At 47.6% G+C, this 22876-nt stretch overlaps 1 protein-coding gene across 1 annotated transcript in view; it reads left to right on the top strand.

Moving 5' to 3' along the window:
- Positions 1 to 20689, top strand: part of SLC9A4 (solute carrier family 9 member A4) — an 82204-nt gene extending 61515 nt beyond the window's left edge. Inside the window, exons 10-12 of the mRNA XM_059658851.1 lie at positions 10829 to 10960; positions 11672 to 11759; positions 20343 to 20689. Coding sequence (XP_059514834.1) covers positions 10829 to 10960; positions 11672 to 11759; positions 20343 to 20689 — 567 coding nt within the window. The remainder of the gene's footprint in view (positions 1 to 10828; positions 10961 to 11671; positions 11760 to 20342) is intronic.
- Positions 20690 to 22876: the final 2187 nt, after the last annotated feature.

Raw genomic sequence — 22876 nt, 5'->3', positions numbered from 1 at the left:
TGTCTCTGTTTCCTGTTAAGCAGTCAGCACCATGTTGAAGTTCCCAGCAACCCACTGTTCCTCTTTGTCAGACGCCACAACCTTGGTTTCAGGCAGGTGGGCTCAACCTACCTACTTTGTTTTTCTGCCTTCCAGTCGTATTTACACAAGCATCTATTTCTGACATGGCCTCTAGGTGGCGGTGTTTCTGTATTAGTTTCGGGGACCAAATGGCCCCTCATCCCATTATTTAGAATCTTTGTTTCCCTGCTGAGCTCAAGGCTGGGTGCAGCTGCGCTGCTAGAGGGGGCCTGGTCTTTAGGAGCAAACTGTTCAGGGTTGGAGGGACAGACTGTCCCAGAGCTGGCTTCCTGATCATCTCTCCCTATTTTGCTCCCCAACTTCCACAAAACCACCTTCCCCTGCTCTGCAGCCTCGGTCAGTGTTTGTAATTGAAAGACCCTATGCACTGGGTTTAGCGAGTAAAAGCAAGAAAAATATAAAGACAGAGCAGCCGCTGCCCATCTCTCTCCCTCCAGCACGGCGTGGCCGGTGCAGAACTTCAGGCTGCCTTTCTGGGTGCAGCCTCCCATGGCTATGGGCTTAGGTCTAGAGTCCCGGCTGCCAGCAGCCCTGTGGACCCCCTTCCACAGTCAAGCACTGCCCTGTCCCCAAGGCACGCAGATTTGGTGCAGCGCAGTCCGGGCTGCCATTTTGTCTCCCCCCAGGAAAAACTTTTTAGGAGCCTGTGGCCAGGGAGGCTGAAGTCTCGGTGTTCGTGGGTTCACAGCAGAGGCAGCTGGTCACTGGCTGGTGTGGCTGTAGGGTCCCAGGTGGTGTCTTAGGTCTCCCCGGGTGAAGGTGAGGCTGGGCTTCCAGTCACAGCCACTCTCCCCTTCAAGACGGCGCGGTCTCTGTGGCAGAGCCAGCTGTTCCAGGAGAGATTTCAGCAGCAGTAGAGGCTGCCCAGCTAGGGCAGCCTGGTCCACCAGTGCCCGACAGTCCTGTGGAGTATAACTGTCCCTCACTCACACACACATATGCCCCACATGTCCACACACTCCCTTCTCGCTCCCTCCCTCACTCACACTCTCTTCCTCACTGCTGTCCTGTCGGCCACCACCTTGGATCCTCCATCACCATATATTAGGACTCCCTTCACCCCCAACCCCCTTCCCTCTCGCGACCACCACTATGCTGTTTGTATTCATGAGTTTCAGATTTATGTCCCACATATGAGTGAAATCATATGGTTCTTAGCTTTTCCTGACGGCCTTGTTTCATGCAGCATACTGTTCTCAAGCCCATCCATGTTGTTTCACATGGTGCAATTCCATCCTTTCTTATGGCTGAGTAGTGCTCCATGGTGTATATGGACCACGTCCTCTATCGCAAGACATTTGGGTTGTTTCTGTGTATTGGCCACCGTGAATAATGCTGCAGTGAACACAGAGGTGCATATATCTTTGCGAATGCATGATTTTGAGGTGTTCAGGTATACACCCAGGAGTGGGATTGCTGGGTCAAATTCTTAATTTTTTGAGGAATTACCAGCCTGTTTTCCACAGTGGCTGTACCATCTACATTCCCATCAGCAGTGAATGAAGGTCCCCTTTTCCACAGCCTCTCCAACACTTGTCATTGCTTATCTTGATAAGGGCACTCTAACAAGTGTGAGGTGGTATCTCAATGTAGTTTTGATTTGCATTTCCCTAATGGCCAGTGAGATTGAACACCTTTTCAAAAATCTATTGGCTGTTCATATATCTTCTTGGAGAGGTGTATGGTATTTTCATGATCTTTTTGATTGGGTTGTTTGTTTGGTGTTGAGTTTTAGAGTTCTTTATATATTCTGGAAATTAAACCTTTGTCAGAGCTACTGTCTGCAAATATCATCTCCCATCTGGTGGCTGCCTCTGTGTTTTGTTGTCAGTCTTTTACTGTGCAGAAGCTTTTGAGTTTGATACAGTCCCATTCATTTAGTTTTGCCTTTACTTCCCTGGCCTTTGAGGTCAAGTTCATAAAATGTTCTCTGTGACCAAGATCCAAAAGGTTGGTACCTATATTTTCTTCCATGTAACTTATTGTTTTGGGTCTTATATTCAGGTCTTTGATCCATTTTGAATTAATTTTTGTACCTGGGGACAATCTAGTCCAGCTTCATTCATTTGCACGTGGCCTTCCAGTTTCGCCAGCACCATCTATTGAAGAGATGATCTTTACTCCATTGTGTGCTCTGGCTCCTTTGTCAAAAATTATCTGTCCATGTGCATGTGGTTTTATAACTGCGCTCTCTATTCTGTTCCATTGATCTATGTGTCTGTTTCCCTGCCAATACCGTGCTGTTTTGATTATTGTAGCTCTGTAATATTATAATTTGATACCTCCAGCTTCATACTTTTTTCTCAGGATTGAATTGGCTGTTCAGGGTCTTTTGTGGTTCCATACAAATCTGATAATTTCTTATTCTATTTCTTTAAAAAATGACATTGGGATTTTGATGGAGATTGAATTAAATCTGTATATTGCTTTGGGTAATAGGACCATTTTAACTATGTTGATTCTTCCAATCCATGAACACAGAATATTTTTCCATTTTTTTGTGTCTTTTTCAATCTCTTTTAATAATGCTTTGTAATTTTCATTGTATAGGCCTTTCATGTCTTTGTTAAGTTTATTCCTAAGTATTTTATTCTTTTGGTTGCAATTGCAAAAGGAATTTTTTTTTCATTTCTTTTTCTGAAGTTTTGTTGTTAGCATACAAAAAGGCAATGGACTTTTTTTTTAGGGCAAAATTTAATAGTACGAAGAAGTTTACAAAAATGGATTGATGCTATTTTGGGGGACAATGCTGTAATTTTTTCTCAATTCGGTTTTGATAAATTGTACCTGATTTTACAAAAATTACTTCAAATTCAAACTTGACTATATAAAAAAAGGGAGAGATTAAATGAACTCAGCTAGATGGAAGATCTGACAAAATGTAAGAATGAAACAATGCTACCCGGGGCACTTATCATATCCAGGTGTAGAGACCATGCTCAGCTGGTAGCTTATATTCTTCCATCAGCATCACAGATTTGGAGTCAGTCATGCAGTACAAAGCCACACGATCAAATCTTCTTTCTGATGCAACACAAAAAGGTTGTTTCTGTTTCCTTATTAAAATGCCAACTAGTTGTCTATTTTTCTTTATCCCATTTATTTGTAGTCACAAGTTAACAAACAGCATCAACAGTCATTGGAGGTGAAGGAGGGTATTGCTGGATCAAAGTCTCTCTATAAGATGTCTTTACTGATTGAATCAGAACCCTCACACCTTTTTCACCTGTTTGATATTTTTTAAATATATTTTATTGATTTTTTACAGAGAGAAAGGGAGAGAGATAGAGAGTTAGAAACATAGATGAGAGAGAAACATCGATCAGCTGCCTCCTGCACATCTCCTACTGGCAATGTGCCCGCAACCCAGGTACATGCCCTTGACTGGAATCGAACCTGGGACCTCTCAGTCCACAGGCCGACGCTCTATCCACTGAGCCAAACCGGTTTCGGCCACCTGTTTGATATCTTACTTTAGCTCAGGCTCTCTTATCTGCATCAAAATACCAAACAGTTATTGCGCACCTTGTAGCATATGCTGGTTGTACTGCAGCAATGGATTCTTTTACATTGATTTTGTATCCTGCAACTTTACTGTATCTGTTTATTGTTTTTAATAGTTGTTTGGTGGATTCTTTAGGGTTTTCTATATACAGAATCATGTCATCTGCAAAAAGTGACAGTTTTACTTCTTTCTTCCCAATTTGGATAACTTTTATTTATTTACCTTGCCTCATTGCTCTGGCTAGGACTTCCAGCACTACGTTAAATAAGAGTGTTGAGAGTGGACAAAATTGTTTTGTTCCTGATCTTAGAGGAAAAGCTTTCAGTTTTTCACCATTGAGTATGATATTAGCTGAGGATTATATGGTCTTTATTTCATTGAAGTATTTTCCTTCTATTTCTATTTTATTGGTTGTTTTAATCATAAATGGATGTTGTATCTTATCAAATGCTTTTTCTGCATCTATTGATAAAATCATATGACTTTTACTCTTTCTTTGTTAATGTGATGTATTACATTGATTGATTTGTGTATGTTGAACCATCCTTGTGCCCCTGGAATGAATCTCACTTGATTGTGATGTATTATTTTTTGATACACTGTTATATTCTATTTGCTAGTATTTTACTTAGTACTTTTGCATCTGTGTTCATCAGAGATATTTGTCTGTAGTTTGTGTGTGTGTGTTATCCTGGCCAGGATCTGGTATCAGGGTTACGTTAACCTCATAAAATGTGTTAGGAAGTATTGCTTCTTATTCAATTTTTCAAAGAGTCTGAGAAGGATGGGTTTTAAATGTTCTTTGAAAGTTTGGTAGAATTCACTGGTGAAGCCATCTGCTGCTCAGTCTATATAGATTTTCCGGTTCTTCATGATTTAGTCTAGGAAAGTTATATATTTCTAGGACCTTACCATTTCTTCTAGGTTATTGAATTTGGTGGCATATAGTCTTTCATAAAGGGGGTGTGACCAGCTGCAAACAGCCATCATCCCCTCACCCAGACTGGCCAGGCACCCCAGTGGGGACCCCCACCCTGAAGCAACAAGATGGCGGCTAATTTGCATACTGAAGGAGGGCGGCAGCGGGCAAGGCTGTTCATGGTCTGGGACCGGATCTGTGACCCTGCCGGGTGGGGGGCAGTGCGGGAGGCTGTCTGCTGTCCCGAGACCTGGATCTGTGACCCTGCCTGGCGGGGAGCAGTGCTTGAGGCTATCTGCTGTCCCAGGACCCTTCCCGGTGGGGCAGCAGCTCTCACAGGGGCAGATAAGCCGGGGTTGGGCAGGGCAGGATGCCTGGCTTCCGCCCAGCCCCAGTCACTCTGGGCAGCTGAGCAGCGCAGAGAGCCTCTGGACAGGGGAGGCAGACCAGCGGAGGGCGGTCTGTACTCCCCACATGGCGGTGGTGACAGCTGTGAGTGCACCAAGCGGAGCCTGCAGGCTGAGCTGAAGTAGCACCTGCAGGCCATCAGCGCCCAGGAGTGGTTGCGCAAGATCCTCCTCCTGGCCGAGAAGGTGCAGGATCTCAGGGACAGCCACCGTGGCAAGCCAGACTGATGTCCTCCTAGCCACACCACGGGGGTTTGCGGATCTGCAAAGCCAGAGGCCTCCAGTGCGCACATCCCCCCTGGCATGCGAACATCCCCCAGCACACTGTCACCCTCCCGCGCCTGCAACAGTTGCAAACCAAGGTGTGCACAAGTTCCCCCGCCTCTCCACTGCACTTCCATCAACCCAGCATGCCTAACGCCCCCACAGGATGTGCACACATCCCCTGTGATGCACTCACGTCCTTTGGAGAGTGTCTGGGTGTTCTGGGTGCTGAGGGTGGGTGCCTGTGAGATGACAGTGAGAGGGCAGAGTGGTGATGCCCTGTTCCCACGGAGGCCAGTGCAGATATGAGATCACCTCTGGGGGGTTAATGCAGGTGCTGAGGCAGGAGCAGGTGCAGACAGACACACCTGGTGGGTGTGGGCAGCCCTCGCTGAGGTGCCTTCGGTCAGTGTTCAAGATCAAGAACCCAGAGGCGGAGAGGAATTCCATCCTCTCAGTGAAACAGTGGGATAGTCGGGTGACTGTAGAGGAGGAATGTGCACTTTGGGTGCCAGCACCCATGAGCGAAGGCTGCCCTGACTGAGCCTCGCTTGCTTGGGGCCTAGCGCACTCCTGCTGGGCAGCGGGTGACAGGACGTGCTTTTCTGAATTAATGAGAGAAAACGTTGATTCTCCTGCTGCCCACGAAGGTGGAAAGTGAGGTGTGGAGACATGTGGGGAGTGAGCGAGGTTCCCTGTCTGGGGGTTCCAAATCTGCTGTTGGTTTCTTTCACCACTGACTAGAGATATACAGGGTGTCCCCCCAAAATGTATACACACTTTGAATACCGACTAATTCCAATGGTTTTAAGCATAAGAAAGAAACAGCAATGGAGCTGTTATCTGTTAAAAGTGTGGGCACAAACAGGTAGTTGGACATTCCCTGAGGGGTCTGAGATAGGAGAGGGTGAAGGCCAGACTGAGGGGCCCCTTTCCCCCACCCCCCACTTCAGTGCACGAATTTCATGCACCGGGCTACTAGTATATATATATATACACATACTAGTACACACACATATGTATACATATATATGTATATGTGTGTAAACACACACACACTGAGTTCAGTTTTGTGTGAATTTAACATTGATAAAAAATTATAAAAGTTTGTCTTAGTATTCTAGATGCTTATCCTATATAATAAAAGAGAAACATGCAAATTAACTGTCCCTCAGCTATGCTCAAGCCACACCCACCAGCCAATCAGGAGTGAGTATGCAAATTAATCCGGCTAAGATGGAGGCAGCCACGGAGCTGGAGCAAGCAGGAGGCTTGGTTTGCCCCCAGTGATGCGGGAAGCCAAGCTTCCTGCCTACCCTGTCTGGCCCTGGGCTCCACTCAAGGTTACAAAGTTTCAATTATAGAAGATAAATAAATCCCAGGAAAAAAAAGGAGAGGCTGGGAGCTTGGGTCACTGGGGGGCATGGCCAGCCTGAAAATGGCCATCAGCCCCTCACCCAGGCTGGTCAGGCACCCCAGTGGGACTCCCCCACCTTGATGGGGCTGTGGGCAGCCTGAAAACGGCCCTCAGCCCCTCACCTAGGCTGGCCACACCCCCATGGGGTAAGGGTCCCCACTGGGGGGCTTGGCCAGCCTGTAAACAAACATCAGCCCCTCACCAAGGCTGGCCAGGCACCCAGTGGGGACCCGCACCTTGAAGGGGCTGTGGGCAGCCTGAAAACGGCCCTCAGCCCCTCACCTAGGCTGGCCACACCCCCATGGGGTAAGGGTCCCCACTGGGGGGCTTGGCCAGCCTGTAAACAAACATCAGCCCCTCACCAAGGCTGGCCAGGCACCCCAGTGGGGACCCGCACCTTGAAGGGGCTGTGGGCAGCCTGAAAACAGCCCTCAGCCCCTCACCCAGGCTGGCCAGGCACCCCAGTGGTGACCCCCACCCTGATCCGGGACACCCTTCAGGGCAAACCACCTGGCCCCCACCCGTGTACCAGGCCTCTATCCTACATAATAAAAGGGTAATATGCAAATTGACCCTAACAGCAGAACAACTGGGAATGACTGGTCACTATGACACACACTGACCACCAGGGGGCAGACACTTGATGCAGGAGCTGCCCACTGGTGGTCAGTGCGCTCCCACAGGGGGACCTCTGTTCAGCCACAAGCCAGGCTGATGGCTGCCAGCACAGGAGTGGTGGCGGGAGCCTCTCCCACCTCCTCAGCAGCACTAAGGATGTCCAACTGCAGCTTAGGCCTGCTCCCTGCTGGCAAGTGGAGATCCCCCGAGGTTTCCCAGGCAGCCAGAGGGATGTCTGACTGCCAGCTTAGGCCTGATCCCCTGGGGAGCGGGCCTAAGCCAGCAGGTGGAGATCCCCCGAGGGGTCCCAGACTGCGAGAGGGCACAGGCCGGGCTGAGCAACCTCCCCGAGTGCACAAATTTTTGTGCACCGGGCCTCTAGTTTTAAAAATATTTTATGATAGTGTTATATGTCATTCTTTAATGTCTCAACATATAAGATACTAGAAGCCCAGGTGTGAAATCAAACGGCGCCGCCCACCTGCAAGTGCCCTGCCGCACTCACACCCTACCCACCCTCACCAGTCTTTGGTTGTTACAGCATTAGGGCCACTGGGTTTTTATAATATAGACTAGAGGCCCGGTGCACAAAAATTTGTGCACTCGGGGGGGAGGGGGTGTTCCTCAGCCCGGCCTGTGCCCTCTCGCAGTCTGGGACCCCTCGGGAGATAACGACCTGCTGGCTCAGGCCTGCTCCCGGGTGGCAGAGGGCAGGCCCAATCCCTAGGGGCAGCCCCTGGTCAGGCTCAGAGCAGGGCCGATTGGAGAGTTGGGGCACCGCCCCCTGTCATGCACAGAGCAGGGTGGATTGGGAGGTTGCAATGCCACCCTCAGTCAAGCTCAGGGTAGGGCTGATTAGGGGGTTGGGGCACCGCCCCCTGTCACACTCAAGGCAGGGTCAATGGGGAGGTTGCTGCGCCACCCCTTGTCACGCACAGAGCAGGGCCATCAGGGGGTTGGGGAGCTCCCCCTTGTCACTCACAGAGTAGGGCCGATAGGGGAGTTGGGGCACCGCCCCCTGTCACACACAGAGCAGGGCGGATCAGGGGGTTGGAGTGCCACCACTGTCACACTCAGGGCAGGGCCAATGGGGAGGTTATGGCTCTACCCCATCACACACAGAGCAGGGCCCGTGGGGTGGGGGTTGGGGCGCCACCCTCTATCACCCACAGAGCAGGGCCGATCAGGGGGTTGGGGAGCTCCCCCCTATCAAGCACAGAGCTGGGCTGATCAGGCAGTTGGGCACCTTCCCCTGTCACAAACAGAGCAGGGCAGATAGGGAGGTTGTGACCCCATCCCCTGTCACACACAGAGCCGCAGGGCGATCAGGAGGTTTGGGCACTGCCCCCTGTCACACTGATCCCAGTGCCGAGAGGCCTCGAGGCTCCGCTGATCCCGGTGGTGGGAGGCATATTACCCTTTTACTATATAGGATAGAGGCCTGGTGCACGGGTGGGTGCTGGCTGGTTTGCCCTGAAGGGTGTCCTGGATCAGGATGGGGGTCCCCACTGGGGTGCCTGGCCAACCTGGGTGAGGGGATGATGGCTGTTTGCATCTGGTCACACACCCTTCAGGGTGGGGATCCCCACTGGGGTGCCTGGCCAGTCTGGGTGAGGGCCTTTGGGCTGTTTTCAGGCTGACGGGTGACTGAAACTCCCAACTGCTCCTTTTTTTCTTTTTTCTTTTTTTTTTTATTCTAGGCCAGCTTTAGCTTTGAGGCTTGGCTCCAGCTCCTAGGCCTCCGCTGCTGAAAGCAGGTTTCTGGCCTTTGTTTACCTTCTGTATTTGAAACAATGTTGCTATCCTGCTGGCTGAAGCCCTGGGGACTAAAGCAGGTTTCTGGGGTTTTGTTTAGCTTCTATATTTGTAACATAGTTGCTTAGAGTTGCAGCTCAGAGGCCTGCAGCAGCAGGCGGGGAATGTTGGAGTCCTCCGTCACTGAAGCAAGCAAGCCTCATGTTAGTTTCAAGCTGCCTGGCTACCGGCCGCCATCTTGGCTGGAAGTTAATTTGCATATTGCCCTGATTAGCCAATGGGAAGGGTAGCGGTCATATGCTAATTACCATGTTTCTCTTTTATTAGATAGGATAATTAGGTTGAAGTCTATCATTAGCGATGGTGGATAAAAACCCACATTTCAAACTATCTTGAAAATTCAACTTTTTGGACAAGTTCTTGTCAGATTGGTTAATTTGTCAAGAGTGGCTGTCAAAGATCTCCCATCAGCATAAAGAGAAAGCTGGCTTTCCTAATTCACCTTTGTTTCCTTGACCACCCCACCCCCTCAACCTATGCCTTTTTTATGAAACTATATTTAGACAATTGCCCTTTTATGAGGCTTAATTAACTGTGATTTAGTTAATAGATAATAAAGGCCACAAATATACTTAACTGGATGTATATACACTAAAATACAAACACTAAGCAACTGATTGCCTTTTGCCTGTCCTCCATACTCCCGGCACACCCCAACATCTTCTTACGTACCTGAGCACATAACAGTATGTATTTATTTGTATAACTCCCCCAGTAGACTAGAAGCCTTTGAAGATTGTAATTCTAACTTAACCGTTTTTTTAAGTTTCATGTCTATCATGGCACCTGGCACATAGACATTTGCTCTTTGCTATTAAATTGAATATTCTGTTAAAGCATTGGTTAGCCAAGAGTGATCGCATCTTCAGTCCTGATCCTATTATTTAAGAAACCTACTAACCCACAGGAAACAGGATATTCACTGGTAACTTTGAGTGAAAAGAAAGGAGAGAAGAAGTTCCAGTTAAGCACTTTGTAAACATCTGAGGACTGATGTTGGTCTATGGTTCAACAGAGGTTTTTACTGGCCTTGATAAGGACAAGGAAGTAATTTTTCATAAAGCTAAATTGATTCAATTTGAAGGACTATTCTATTTTATTTTCTTTATTGATTAAGGTATTACATATGTGTCCTCATCCCCGCATTGACCCCCCACCCCACCCCCGCTCATGCCCTCACTCCCTCCTGGTGTCTGTGTCCATTGGTTGGGCTTATATGCATGCATACAAGTCCTTTGGTTGATCTCTCCCCCTTACCCCTACCCTCCCCTGGCTTCCCTCTGAGGTTTGATGGTCTGGTTGATGCTTCTCTGTCTCTGGATCTGTTTCTTTATCTGAGATGATGTATTTGGTTGATTTTTTAAATGTATCTTTAGTTGGCAAAATTAAAAAATAGCAACCTTATAGAAATTCCCAACATAGTTCTGACATTTTCCTGATTCATTAAATTCAGTAACCACTGGCCTGGTATAAAAAACACTAGGAAAGAAAGTGTGTATACGGGGCAGCACAAGTCTGTGAGTATTGGGGGTACCTGCAAGGGTAACAGAGGGACAGGACAGGTGGAGAGCACTGCTCTGTGAGCCAGGAGGCACCACTCCAACCCCAATAGGGGTGGCCTCCGTCACAAATTTTTCTTTTGGGGGCCACAGCCTGCTCTCCTGTAATTGAGGAAAATGCTCAGACGACTGGCATGGTGTCTTCTTGCTCTAGTAGTCTCAGTTTGTGATGTTTATATAGCCTCCTGAGGCTGACAGTTAAACTGGAGATGCCTGTCGTATTTGATGTCCCTCTTTCCGCAGACACCGTCCTATAACAAATACAGCCTCAAACCCCGAGCAGCTGAGAAGCAGGCTAAAGAGATCCTGGTCCGCCGCCAGAACACCTTGCGCGAGAGTGTGCGGAAAGGCCGCAGCCTGCCGTGGGGAAAGCCGGTAAGGGTGGCCTGCAAGGTGGACGCACCTGAGAGCTGGCTCGTCCCAGGGCAGGGCCTCCTGGGTGACTACCACTGACACTTAGACAAACAACACGCTGCCTTGTTGGCAGAGAGATGCAAACGCAGTGGGGGCAGGACGCATGCTCAGGACCCCTCTTGGAGTCCAGGACCTTAGGAACCAAGGGCTCGCTCCTCCAGGAGGGTAAGTGACTGCAGCGCACGTGCTTGCCCTGAGTCTGGACCGGACTCCACGGCGGCCAGGACTGAAGGAGCCTGCGCCTTCGGGAACCAGCGCCCCTGGCTCCAGGAAGCTTACCTCTCCCAGCGGAGAAGTTGTTTTAGCCAAGACACGTGGACCTCATTTCCATATTACCCGCTGTGCATCTGCGCTATTCTATTTGAGGCCCTATCAAAGCGACCAATGACGCAGTTGGGTCTGGGGTAGACCCTCCTCTCCACCCTAATCTCAATGAGGCTGTGGGAATAACTTTGAGAGATTTGTAATGGTCTATTGTATCATGACAAGGAAAGCAAATATACAGCATATTAAAGGCTGAAGCATTCTGGTTTTTTTTAGACAAAAATAACTGAAAGCCAATGATCCAAGAAAGCTGCCACAGTATAAGTCTGTGTCCTTCACTTTGTTTGCCACGTGGAACTTCCAATCGCAGTAGCTAACTCTGCTTTTATTTCTGCTTGTTCCCTACAGGCCGGTGCCAAAAACATCCGCTACCTCTCCTTTCCCTACAGCCATCCTCAGCCAGCAAGGAGAGACGGGGAGGCTGCTGCACGCGAAGGTGACTTGCATGTCTGGCTGCTGGTCCTCTTTTCTGTAAAGAGCCAGATGATATATATTTTGGGGCTTGGGGCCAAAATGAAAAATCAAGAATATTATATAGGTACTTCTAGAAACAAAAAGAGGGAGAGAGAGAGAGAGACAAAGAGAGAGAGAAAAAAACTTTTTTATTAATCTAATTCAAAAATTTATTGATGGACACTGAAATTTGAATTTCCTATCATTTTATTTGTCATGAAATAGTCTTTTAATTTTTTCAGCCATTTAAAAATGTAACAACCATTTTCAGTTCATAGGCAGCAGACCGAATATAGCCCAAGGCTCCTAATTTGTTAACCCCTGACTTAGAAAAACAAAAAAATGGGCACATTTTTAAAGTCACAGTCACCCATGGTTTAAAAATTTCCAGAATTGTCCAAAGTTGGTTAAATTTTACTAAAATAATTTCATCAAATTTACTGATTAAATATTTCCCTTGTAATATCTGTACGTGTGCGCGCACGCACGCACACACACAAGCATGCATATCAATTTAAATTTTCCTAAAATTTCAAGAATTTAAACCACATTTGAAATTCAAATAACCTAAACATATATGATTTTATTTTTTTATATATTTGTATTGATTTCAGAGAGGGAAAGGGAGCAAGAAATAAAAAATTCAATGATGAGAGAGAATCATTGATTGGCTGCCTCCTGCACACCCCCTACTGGGGATCGAGCCCAAAACCTGGGCTTGTGCCCTGACCGGGAATTGAACCCATGACCTCTTGGGTCATTGGTAGATGCTCAACCACTGAGCCATGCCGGTGGGCATATATAGGATTTTAGAATTAAATCTTTGAAAAGTGAATATATTATTCTTTAAAATTAAACTTTTTATTTCTGATTTCAAAACTTACTTGATATAAAAACAAAATCAACCAGTATTGAAAGGAATGAAAAGAAAGTTAAAAGTACTTGAAACCCCCAAACCCAGATATAATCACTATAGATAGTCTGGTCGGGGTCCTATAATTCTCTCTACACCATCCTGATCCAGACCCTACCCTTACCTGATACAAAAAAAAAAAAAAACCCACAAAAACAAAAATCACAAACCACCAGCACCATTGTATACATAAAATCATAGAATAGGCATTGTTTTGTAACTTTTATAAATTGTCTAATTCACTGTAACCATATGTTGTGGACAACTTCCCATGTCAATAGAGATGAACCTTTTGATCATTTTTAATGACTTAATAAAAATGAATTATATAAGAGCACCATGGTTTATTTAGCTAAATCCTTATTGATAAATATTTAAGGTAGTTCCAAATTTTTTGTGAATATAGCAATGATATATAATAAGTGCCTTGGACCATTTATGATGGCTTTTTGCTCAAATATGCAGTTATTTTCTTAGTACTTTTTCCTGGAAGTAAAAATTTGGGGTAAAAAATTATATATATTTAAATTTATGTACATCAAACGTCGGTGATAAAAGTCATTGCTGAACACTTTTACCATCACTGGCTATTGTCAAACTTTTGAATAATCTATGATATGATAGGATAAAATTTAATTTTCATGAGTTTTTTTATTTTAGTGCGGTTGAGCATCATTTCATAATTTTAGAGCTATCTGTCTTTCTTTCGAGGAAGTTTCTGTGTTTCCTTGGCCCATTGTTTTCTATTTGGTTGCTGGTTTCCTTAAGTGAATTTGAAGAACATTATATAAGTAGGATATCACCTATTGTCTCGTATTTGTTGTTAATGCGTTTTCCTCAAGTTTCACAGTTATCTTTTAGTTTTTGGACACACTTGCCATTCAGATTCTGATGAATCAAATTTACTTGATTTCCAAAGAAAAATTAGAAAATGATTTACAGTAGAACCGTGGTTCTCAAACTTTATTCATTCTGGAAGGCTGTTCAAGAAGTGATTTGTTGGAAAACTGAATCATTTTTTACCATTAGAAATAATGTAAATTGAATTAACTCATTCCAGACCCCCCAAATGATTCCATTTTAACCTTTCTTATATACAGTACATGTCTAACGCACTGTTTAACCTATGAACAAACACTTCTCTTCTTACATTTATCAAACCACCCCCTTCAGCACTGGTCCCAGGGGTGTCTTTCAGGGCAGCCTTGGGCATCTTCGCTTGGTCACATGTCACTGCCTGGAAATGCTGCCGCGGGCGAACTGCTTTTCCTTCACCCAAATCAGCCAGTTTTCCTACCTCTTCAACTGCCTGTGCTCATGGCTTCTTTCACACCCTTAGCCTCAGTAGCACTCTTGATGGCCACTTTATGTTTTAAAATTGTGCTAATTGTCCATTTCATCAGCAACAAAAGTAACCCCCCCTCCACACACACACACACACACACACACACACACACACACATCTCCCCTAAAAAATATTCATGGCACAATTTCCTGAGATAACAAAGAAGGTTTAGTGGTAAACTGACTCACATCCTCTCCTTTTTTTGTGGCCTGCGGGACACTTTTTGTCATGCTGTTGTATCAGCAAGAAAGGGTTATGAGGTAGAGAACTGAAATTCCACAACTTGAGACCTTATTTCTATAAACAACCTGGTTTGAGGACCAAGGTTTGACTAGACCCAATATTTTTCATCTAGAACTTTAATAGCTTGACTTTCTCATATAAATTTCAGATCATCTGAGATTTATCTTTGTGTAGATTAAGATAGAGATTGTTTTCAAATGGCTTTGTTCCTGTCCCCACACCATTTTTCCCTTTAAAAGGAAATGCCATCTTTGTTGTCCTAAAGTCACTCATCCTGAGAGAGTTTTGAGCTCTCAGTTCCGTCTCATTGGTTCAGTATCTCTCAGATCACAGTCTTGTGACTAGTAGTACTATTTTATGTTGTGAAAGCTATTCCAAAAACAACAGCAAGCAAAAAAGAGGGCAAATAATAGATTGATTTTAAAGACCTTCCTGCTCTGGCTCGTCTGGTGCTGTTTATGTTGTGAGAGTGAACAGAAGGCATGAAGGTCTCACAGTCATTTCTGGTGATATGAACCCAATATCACCTGCTAAGGCAGCAGGAAATAGCTTTCCTGAGCACTAATGCACAAACCTTAAGTAAAGCATTGTACACAAAATACAGCTGAACAGCCCTAGATGGTTTGGCTCAGTGGATAGAGCATTGGCCCAAGTTTGATTCTGGTCAAGGGCACATGCCCGGGTTGTGGGCTCGATCCCCGAGGAGGGATGGGGGCAGGTGTAGGAGGCAGCCGATCAATGATTCTCTCTCATCATTGATGTTTCTAGCTCTCTTTCCCTCTCCCTTCCTCTCTGAAATCAATAACAATGTATTTTTTAAAATGCAGCAGAACATTAAAGGAATACTACACCTTACAAAGTGGAATGTATTCCAGACGTGTGGTTGTTGAACGTTTGGAATGTGTTTACATTCTTCACCAGATGACCAGGTCAAAAGAGCATGTCCTTGCAATCGGTGTCCTAAAAGCCCTCTCGCTCACACTTCCAGTGAGATCATAGAATCCCGGGAGAACGGACACAGGACTTCCATGAGGAAAACATCAACCCACCTCTCGTGCTGTCACTCCTCTCTGTGAAGGGGAGGTGCCGGTACTTTCCACACACAGAGTGCTGCCCCATGTGAAGCCAGTCGGCTCACGGCAAGCTCTTGGGACCGTGGTGGGAACCACGTGCTGGTAAGTGTGCAGGAAACATGAGCCAGCGTGACTGCCACTCTGAGAGGGTCAAAGAGGACTTGGCCAGGCCGATGGAGATGCTTTTGGAAAGGAAGACAACACTTCAGAAACGTCAGTTCTCCGTGAACTGATTGAGAAATGAAATGACGCCTTCATCCCAATGATTTTTTTCTTTCAAATGTGCTCAACTGATTCTACATTCCCTTAAGTGAGTGAAATTGCGGTGCACCGAGAAATCTGAGAAGGAAAAGTAGTGAAGTGGGACTTATCCTTAACACGTTCTAAAGAATTATAGTCATCCTGGTGAGACAGAGACAGTCCTCGGGGCGTATCTGGGCACATTACTGAAATCCTCAAGGCCTTCTGGGCCGAACCAGGTCAGGAAATGGCAGAGGGGCGTTCGGGCGGAAGCCAGAGGGGCCCCCAGCCAGCAGGTCGCCTGGCTAACCAGGCCGCTGCTTGGAAAGCACTTCCTTCCTCCCGCCCTTGTCTCCCAGAGGCAGAGCAGCCCTTGCTCTAGATGTCTGGGAGCTCCCTGCTGGTTTGAGGGGTCTCCACATCCTCTTCCCAGGCTCCTTTGCCGTGGGGCTCACCTGGTACCACAGGAACAGAGGTCCTGCCTGGACAGCCTTCTATGCCCTAGACTGCCAATGACCAGTGCAGGCTGGGAGATGAAGGAGCGCTGGATGGAGTGGAGAAGACTGTGGGGCAGAGAAGGGACTCAGTGCCGCAGGCTGTGCACCTACAATTGGTTAAAATGGAAAAGGCTAAATGCTAAATTCCAGGTGATGTGTATTTACCACAACTGACACCAGACCAAGCACGAGGCAGCCTGGGGAAGGGCTGCCCTGGGTCTTGGTCGGCACCTGGGGGTCCCCTCTCATCCCAGCAGGAGGCTCGCCGGGCCCTGAGCAGAGGCCCTTCCTTGCTTCTCCTTCATGACCCGCCCAGTGCGGGTCCAGATGGGAGGCTCTCCCTGCTGGCAGACAGAAGAGCAGATGTTCACATCTTACTGCTGAGGGGACTTCTCCACCACCCTCCCCTGGCACTGTGCTCTCCCTGCCCTCCCCTCCCCTGGCACTGTGCTCTCCCTGCCCTCCCCTCCCCCTGGCACTGTGCTCTCCCTGCCCTCCCCTCCCCTGGCACTGTGCTCTCCCTGCCCTCCCCTCCCCTGGCACTGTGCTCTCCCTGCCCTCCCCTCCCCTGGCACTGTGCTCTCCCTGCCCTCCCCTCCCCTGGCACTGTGCGATGCTGGGGTCCAACCCCAGCGGGTCCAGGGGTCCCCAAAGGCGTAGACGGAGTCGGCGGAGAAGGAAGGGCACGGAGACAGTGTTCAGTTGATCAGCAGCCTAGCCAGGATCTCCAGCCAAGTTCTGGTCTGGATCTCCAGAGAGGTTCTGCTTAGGATCTCCAGCCAGGTTATGTAGCCATGTTCCCTCGCTAGGTTCTCCAGCCAGGTTCTGGCTGAGATCTCCGGCCAGGTTCGGTCACCAGGTTCTGTGCCTAGGTTCTGTCTCTCTTGGTCCTGTCTTCTAAGTCCTGTCTCCTAAGTTCTGTGTTCTAAATTCTGTCTCTTGCTGTCTTGTTACATCTGTATTTATACCAGTTGATTCAATCCTATCAATCTCTATTCCAAAGGTTAAGGCGTTTCTTATCTCCATTCCAGGGAGTAAAGATTATGTAGCTTAAGCATGATTGTTCGTAGTTAAAGTGATTAATTACCCACCTGGCACTTAGTTGAGAGGTTTTATTCCCTCCCTAACTTCAGGGGAAAATCCTTACCTGGGGAAACAACCTTTCTCCGAGAGGTGACCTTGGTTAAAACACAGCACCAAGAAGGTGAGCAAACATATTAAGAACAGTATGCCATATATGCCAGGTCCCTTGAAACAGCAAGCATGGACCGGCTTCCGGCAGTGCTCTCCCTGCCCTCCCCTCCCCTGGCACTGTGCTCTCCCTGCCCTCCCCTCCCCCTGGCACTGTGCTCTCTCTCCCCTCCCCTCCCCTGGCACTGTGCTCTCCCTCCCCTCCCCTCCCCTGGCACTGTGCTGTCCCTCCCCTCCCCTCCCCCTGTCACTGTGCTCTCCCTCCCCTCCCCTCCCCCTGGCACTGTGCTCTCCCTGCCCTCCCCTCCCCTGGCACTGTGCTCTCCCTCCCCTCCCCTCCCCTGGCACTGTGCTCTCCCTCCCCTCCCCTCCCCTGGCACTGTGCTCTCCCTGCCCTCCCCTCCCCCTGGCACTGTGCTCTCCCTGCCCTCCCCTCCCCCTGGCACTGTGCTCTCCCTGCCCTCCCCTCCCCTGGCACTGTGCTCTCCCTCCCCTCCTCTCCCCTGGCACTGTGCTGCCTGGGTGTGGGGAGGATGGGTGTGCAAATGGGCCAGAGAGCTGTCCCCACTCTCCTTCTGCCACCCCCCCCCCCCCCGCCACTTTCCAAGGAACTACTTTCTCCCATTTTGAACAGATCTCATGATTTAAGTTGCAAGTCACCTGCCCAAGCCTCTTTCTAGTGCATAGAACCCACTTTCTGACAACCAGGCAGTGGTCAGGAGATGGGAAATAGAAACTGCCCACTGAGGAAGCACACACTAGAAAGGAGTGATTGGAAGCCAGGAGAGGGGAGTGGGGAGGGTAGAGAGAGGAAGGCTGGGCACTGGGGCAGACACATCAGCTGTGTTTTCTTAGGTGTTTAGGTAGTGTTCCAAGCATCAAAGAATCAAGGGGATCTCTGGTTCCAGGCCAATCATAGAGCACAAATTAAAGAGCAGTCATTAAAAATGAACAAGTAATCCTATATAATAAAAGGCTCATATGCAAATCAACCAAAAGACAGAACAACCGGTTGCTATGACATGCACTGACCACCAGGGGGCAGACACTCAACGTAGAAGCTGCCCCCTGGTGGTCAGAGTGCTCCCACAGGGGGAGTGCTGCTCAGTCAGAAGCTGGGCTCATGGCTGGCGAGTGCAGCAGCAGTGCGGGAGCCACTCCCACCTCCATGGCAGCGCTAAGGATGTCCTACTGCTGGCTTAGGCCCACTCCCCCATCAGTCAGACATCCTCCAAGGGCTCCCAAACTGCAAGAGGGCGCAGGCCAGGCTGGGAGACCTCTCCACCCACTCATGAATTTCATGCACCAGGCCTCTAGTATATACAGCGTTTTCTTTATTCAAAGCATTAATTCCAGCTTTCTGTCCCCCTCAGCTTCCAGGCGACCATCTCAGGATAAATTGGTCACATATAGGGCAAAATGTCATTGAACACGGCACTTTAAGATTTTGTGATGTCCCATATGCTAACCACACTTGGGCAAGTGTAAGCCTGTGTGCTCTGTTAGCTCTAGCTCTGGGGATTTTGCTTTTTGTCTTGCTTTTTAGAAGGGAGAAGAAGGTGGGAGGAAGAACTTGATTTCAGGTTTAAATAAAAGGCCTTAAAATACCTCAATTCTCAGGAGGATATTTAAAGGAAAATAAATGTCTGAGGTTAAAATTTTGAGAAAATAAGAATTAAAGATCTTGTGAAAGATACCCTTTGAGGATGTGTGCACAGCAAAGGAAAGGCCATGTCCTGGGCAGGCTGCAGCTCTTTGTGAGGGCAGCCAAGAGGGGACACTGCATGGATCCCCAGTGGTTTTCCTGTTCGGACCCACATGTGACCTTGTGAGGTGACAGACTGGTGAGGGGGGACAGCCAGACAGGCTCTGCTCAGACCTGCCTTCATTGTGTGATGCTGAAAGTCACTTAACCTCTGAAACCTTCACCTATGAAATGAGCATCATACTTTTTCTCATCACAAAGGGTTATAATAAGGATCCAATGGCATAATAGGTGTAGGATGGTTAGCACAGTGGCAGACACATAATACGTTTCCAGTGAATGGACTATGTCCTCATTGTCATTGCCATTGTGTGCCAGCCACGACCTGTTCCTCTTCTTCCCTCTTTTGAAATGAGAGCATCTAGTCGTAGTGGCTTTGCCACACATGGCTGTCTACGTGCTCGCTCCTTGACCCTGTTTCTCTGAAATTGGCTAGTTGAAGAAGGTTAAAAGGGAAGAAACTCAGATTTAATGCTTTCTGGCAACACTGATTAAAAAACAAGCCTAGCTAAAGACAGTCATTTTCATATCAACACTACCCTTCAGTTTAGCATCAGTCTTTGACAACACAAAGGACCAACTGTTCTGATTTTGTAAAAAACTCTCCCTCCTTGCCTGGAGGAGACAAGCTTGATAGGCATGTCTATGACACTGCACATACAGCTTCTCCAGTTGATCCTTGAACAACTCAAGTTTGAACCGCGTGGGTCCACTTGCTAGTATATGTGGATTTTTATTTATTTTTTTAAAAATATATTTTATTGATTTTTTTACAGAGAGGAAGGGAGAGAGATAGAGAGTTAGAAACATCGATGAGAGAGAAACATCGATCAGCTGCCTCCTGCACATCTCCTACTGGGGATATGCCCGCAACCCAGGTACATGCCCTTGACCGGAATCGAACCTGGGACCTTTCAGTCTGCAGGCCGACACTCTATCCACTGAGCCAAACCGGTTTCGGCTGAATTTTTAAATAACTGTGTAGATTTATTTTCTCTTCCTTTGATTTTCTTAACGGCATTTTACTTCCTGTAGCTAACGTTAACATAAGACCGCAGTTCCTGGACTTCGGACTGTGCAGGCAGTTGGTACCCCTCATCCCCATGCTACTCAAGGGTCAACTGTGCTCTGCTCTCCCGCTGGGGTAGCAGGCCTGGGGGGAAGGTCATGCCGGTTAGAAAGTTGCGTGTCCGAGCTGGACCCTCCAAAAGGACTGCTTCGCGCTGAGCTCTCGGCATCGGGATGCTCTCTCCTCTCTGACCTGGTCTTGCTCTGACCTCTTCTCGTCATGATTTCTAGATGCGGACAGCAGTGATTCGGAACTCTCCTTCATCATGTTCAGCGCACACTCTCCAACACGGTCGCTTCAAGAGAGACCACGGACACAACAAATAACCACAAGGAAGAGTTTAAACAGAGGAGGGAAGCCGTCCGGCTCTGGCTATCAAACAAGTCCAAGCCAAGAAGAGCATGTTGGCCGGAGCAAAAGGGCTCTGAGGCCCAAACCGCTGTTCCACACCGTGGATGAGGAGTGTGGATCTGGAGAAGAGAGTGGGGAAGAGGCCTCAGCCCCGGGCGCCAGACAGTCGGCTGAGCACAGGAGGGAGCGCCGCAGGTCTTGCAGCCCTTTGCTCCGAAGGAAGTAGTCGAAGGAAGTAGTCGTGTTGCGCACAGGGCTGCTCGCGTGCTTCGCCCGAGCCATCTCCCTGTGTGTGGGTGGAGGGTTTTCAGAATTCTGAAGAAAGCTACTGAGTTTGCTTTTTTGAAGCTGTGAGTCAGGCACCTGTAAGAGGCAGGGGGTTTCGGGGGACGGGGAGCACTAACTTGCAGGCGGTGCCATATTCTTAGCTGGTATACTTTGTAGATGCTTTCCTGTGAGTCAAAGACCTTTAACACCCCAGAAATTATTCATTAAGAATTTCTAAGAGTGTGTGATCCATTTAATTTATTGAGATGCAATGTGGTTGGTAATTTACCTTCACAATATGCACGTACAACTTACAGTCACGGTAGCCCTCAGAGGAGCCCTAGAAATATTCTGACCCAACTCCATAAGGTTACAAATGAGGACATCTTGCCCAAGGTCATGTGGTGAGTTGCTGCTTCACAAGCTAATTGACCTCCCTCCCAGGAGAATGCATTTGATTTTAATTTTGATACGCACTATTCAGTAATTATGGGGAGAGGTAAAACTTATCATAGCATTGCAGTAGCAACAATAGATACAGACTAAAGAATTAATCTACAGACAATGAACTTGTCTATATTATAATTAGAATATTTCTTTCAAAAACAAATATTAGAAACAAAATAGCCATAATCAGGCTTTAAATAGCAATTATATACCAGGTATTTATTAGATGTGCATTTTTAAGTTATGGTATTTTGCCCTAAGGATTGAAACTATTCTCCAACTTAATTTTCCATCTTCATTGACCCCAAACTTGACCCTGAACCTCACACTCCAGCCCATCAACTATGTTAGATGGCTTTATCTTTCCCTCCTCTTTCCCCTCTCTTCCTCTTCTCTGTCTTCTGGCCACTGAGATATTTAAGATTGATGAAGTACTATTTACTGTGCCAATGGCTAATCCATAAAGATAAGTTAACCGTCTGTCCTTTATCGCCGCTATTTTTGACATCTCTGAGCATCACCAACTGACTGAACCCTGTGCATCTTTCAAGGTCGCCCAGCTCCCCAGAGCCTTGTCCTCTGGTGTTACCCTGTGCCAGTGGCTGATGAAAATGCAGGACTTCCCACAGGTTTATAGTTTGTGAATGGCACTCACTCAGGTTCGGCTGCAGTGGTAGGAATGGCAAAGGAACCATTTGTCTTTCTTCTTCTGAATCTAAAATACAAGACTGCTTCCAAGTTGTCTAAATATTTGCATCTTACTAAAATTGTATACTACCACATACTAGCAATCAGCCCAAAGGGACAAAGCACATATAAGACCCAGGGATCTCTGGGCTTTTCTTTTTATTTAAACAAACCAGCAGTCAAAGCCACACACACACACAAAAAAAACCTATGGCCCTGGAGAGGGTGTCAGTGAGTCACTACCCTTAAACCGTAGATGGACAGAGACAGAGAGGGGTTGTCAGAAATCACCTTTCCAAATCCACACGCAGGCTGGTTCCTGAGAGGTGGGCCATGGCCTGGTCCCTCACTGGACTTTCCACACATGCCAGAACCCGTCCTGCGGAGGTCCTCCCGGAGCTGCCCTGGTGCTGCGGGGAGTCACCTGACTGTGCTATGGAATGTGGAATTTATGAAACTGGCGGGGAAGTGACAGTCGGACACTGTGAGGGTCAGGAAAGAGCCTTTAATTAAAGCAGCACTGCTGGTTCCGGGGACTCTAAGATTCAGATCCTGAACCGCCGGGACAATGAGATTTTCTCTCTATATATTGAAGGGGTTAAAAAGAACCACACAGGGCAGAGGAAGATTTATTGGCTCTGCAGATAGATATCCTGCAGAAAGCTTGCAGCCTTGAGCACAGCATAGCTCAGATAACCAGGAGACACCTGGCATAGGAGGAACTAAGGACAGACCTGGCCTGTCTCCCACATTCTTTCACAAATGGAGTTAATTACCGGCTAGCAAGAGAGTGCAGTAGAAAGCAGGTTACGGGGACAATTTCAGATTGCTAGCCGCCCAAAAAGTCTCATTTTCCCTATCAACCACGGTTCTTCTCAGAGAGGCTGGCTCCATCTGGGAGACGGTTAGGCTCCAAGAGTAGATTGGAACGTTCTCCTTTAACTGGTGGAAGCCATAATGGAGTTGTTTTCCCAGAGGACTTTGCTCACCTAGACACTATCTGGTCAGGGCT

The sequence above is a fragment of the Myotis daubentonii genome, chromosome 12 (genome assembly GCF_963259705.1).
Source record: "Myotis daubentonii chromosome 12, mMyoDau2.1, whole genome shotgun sequence".
Taxonomy (NCBI): Eukaryota; Metazoa; Chordata; class Mammalia; order Chiroptera; family Vespertilionidae; genus Myotis; species Myotis daubentonii.
This window is presented reverse-complemented; position numbering and strand designations above follow the sequence as displayed.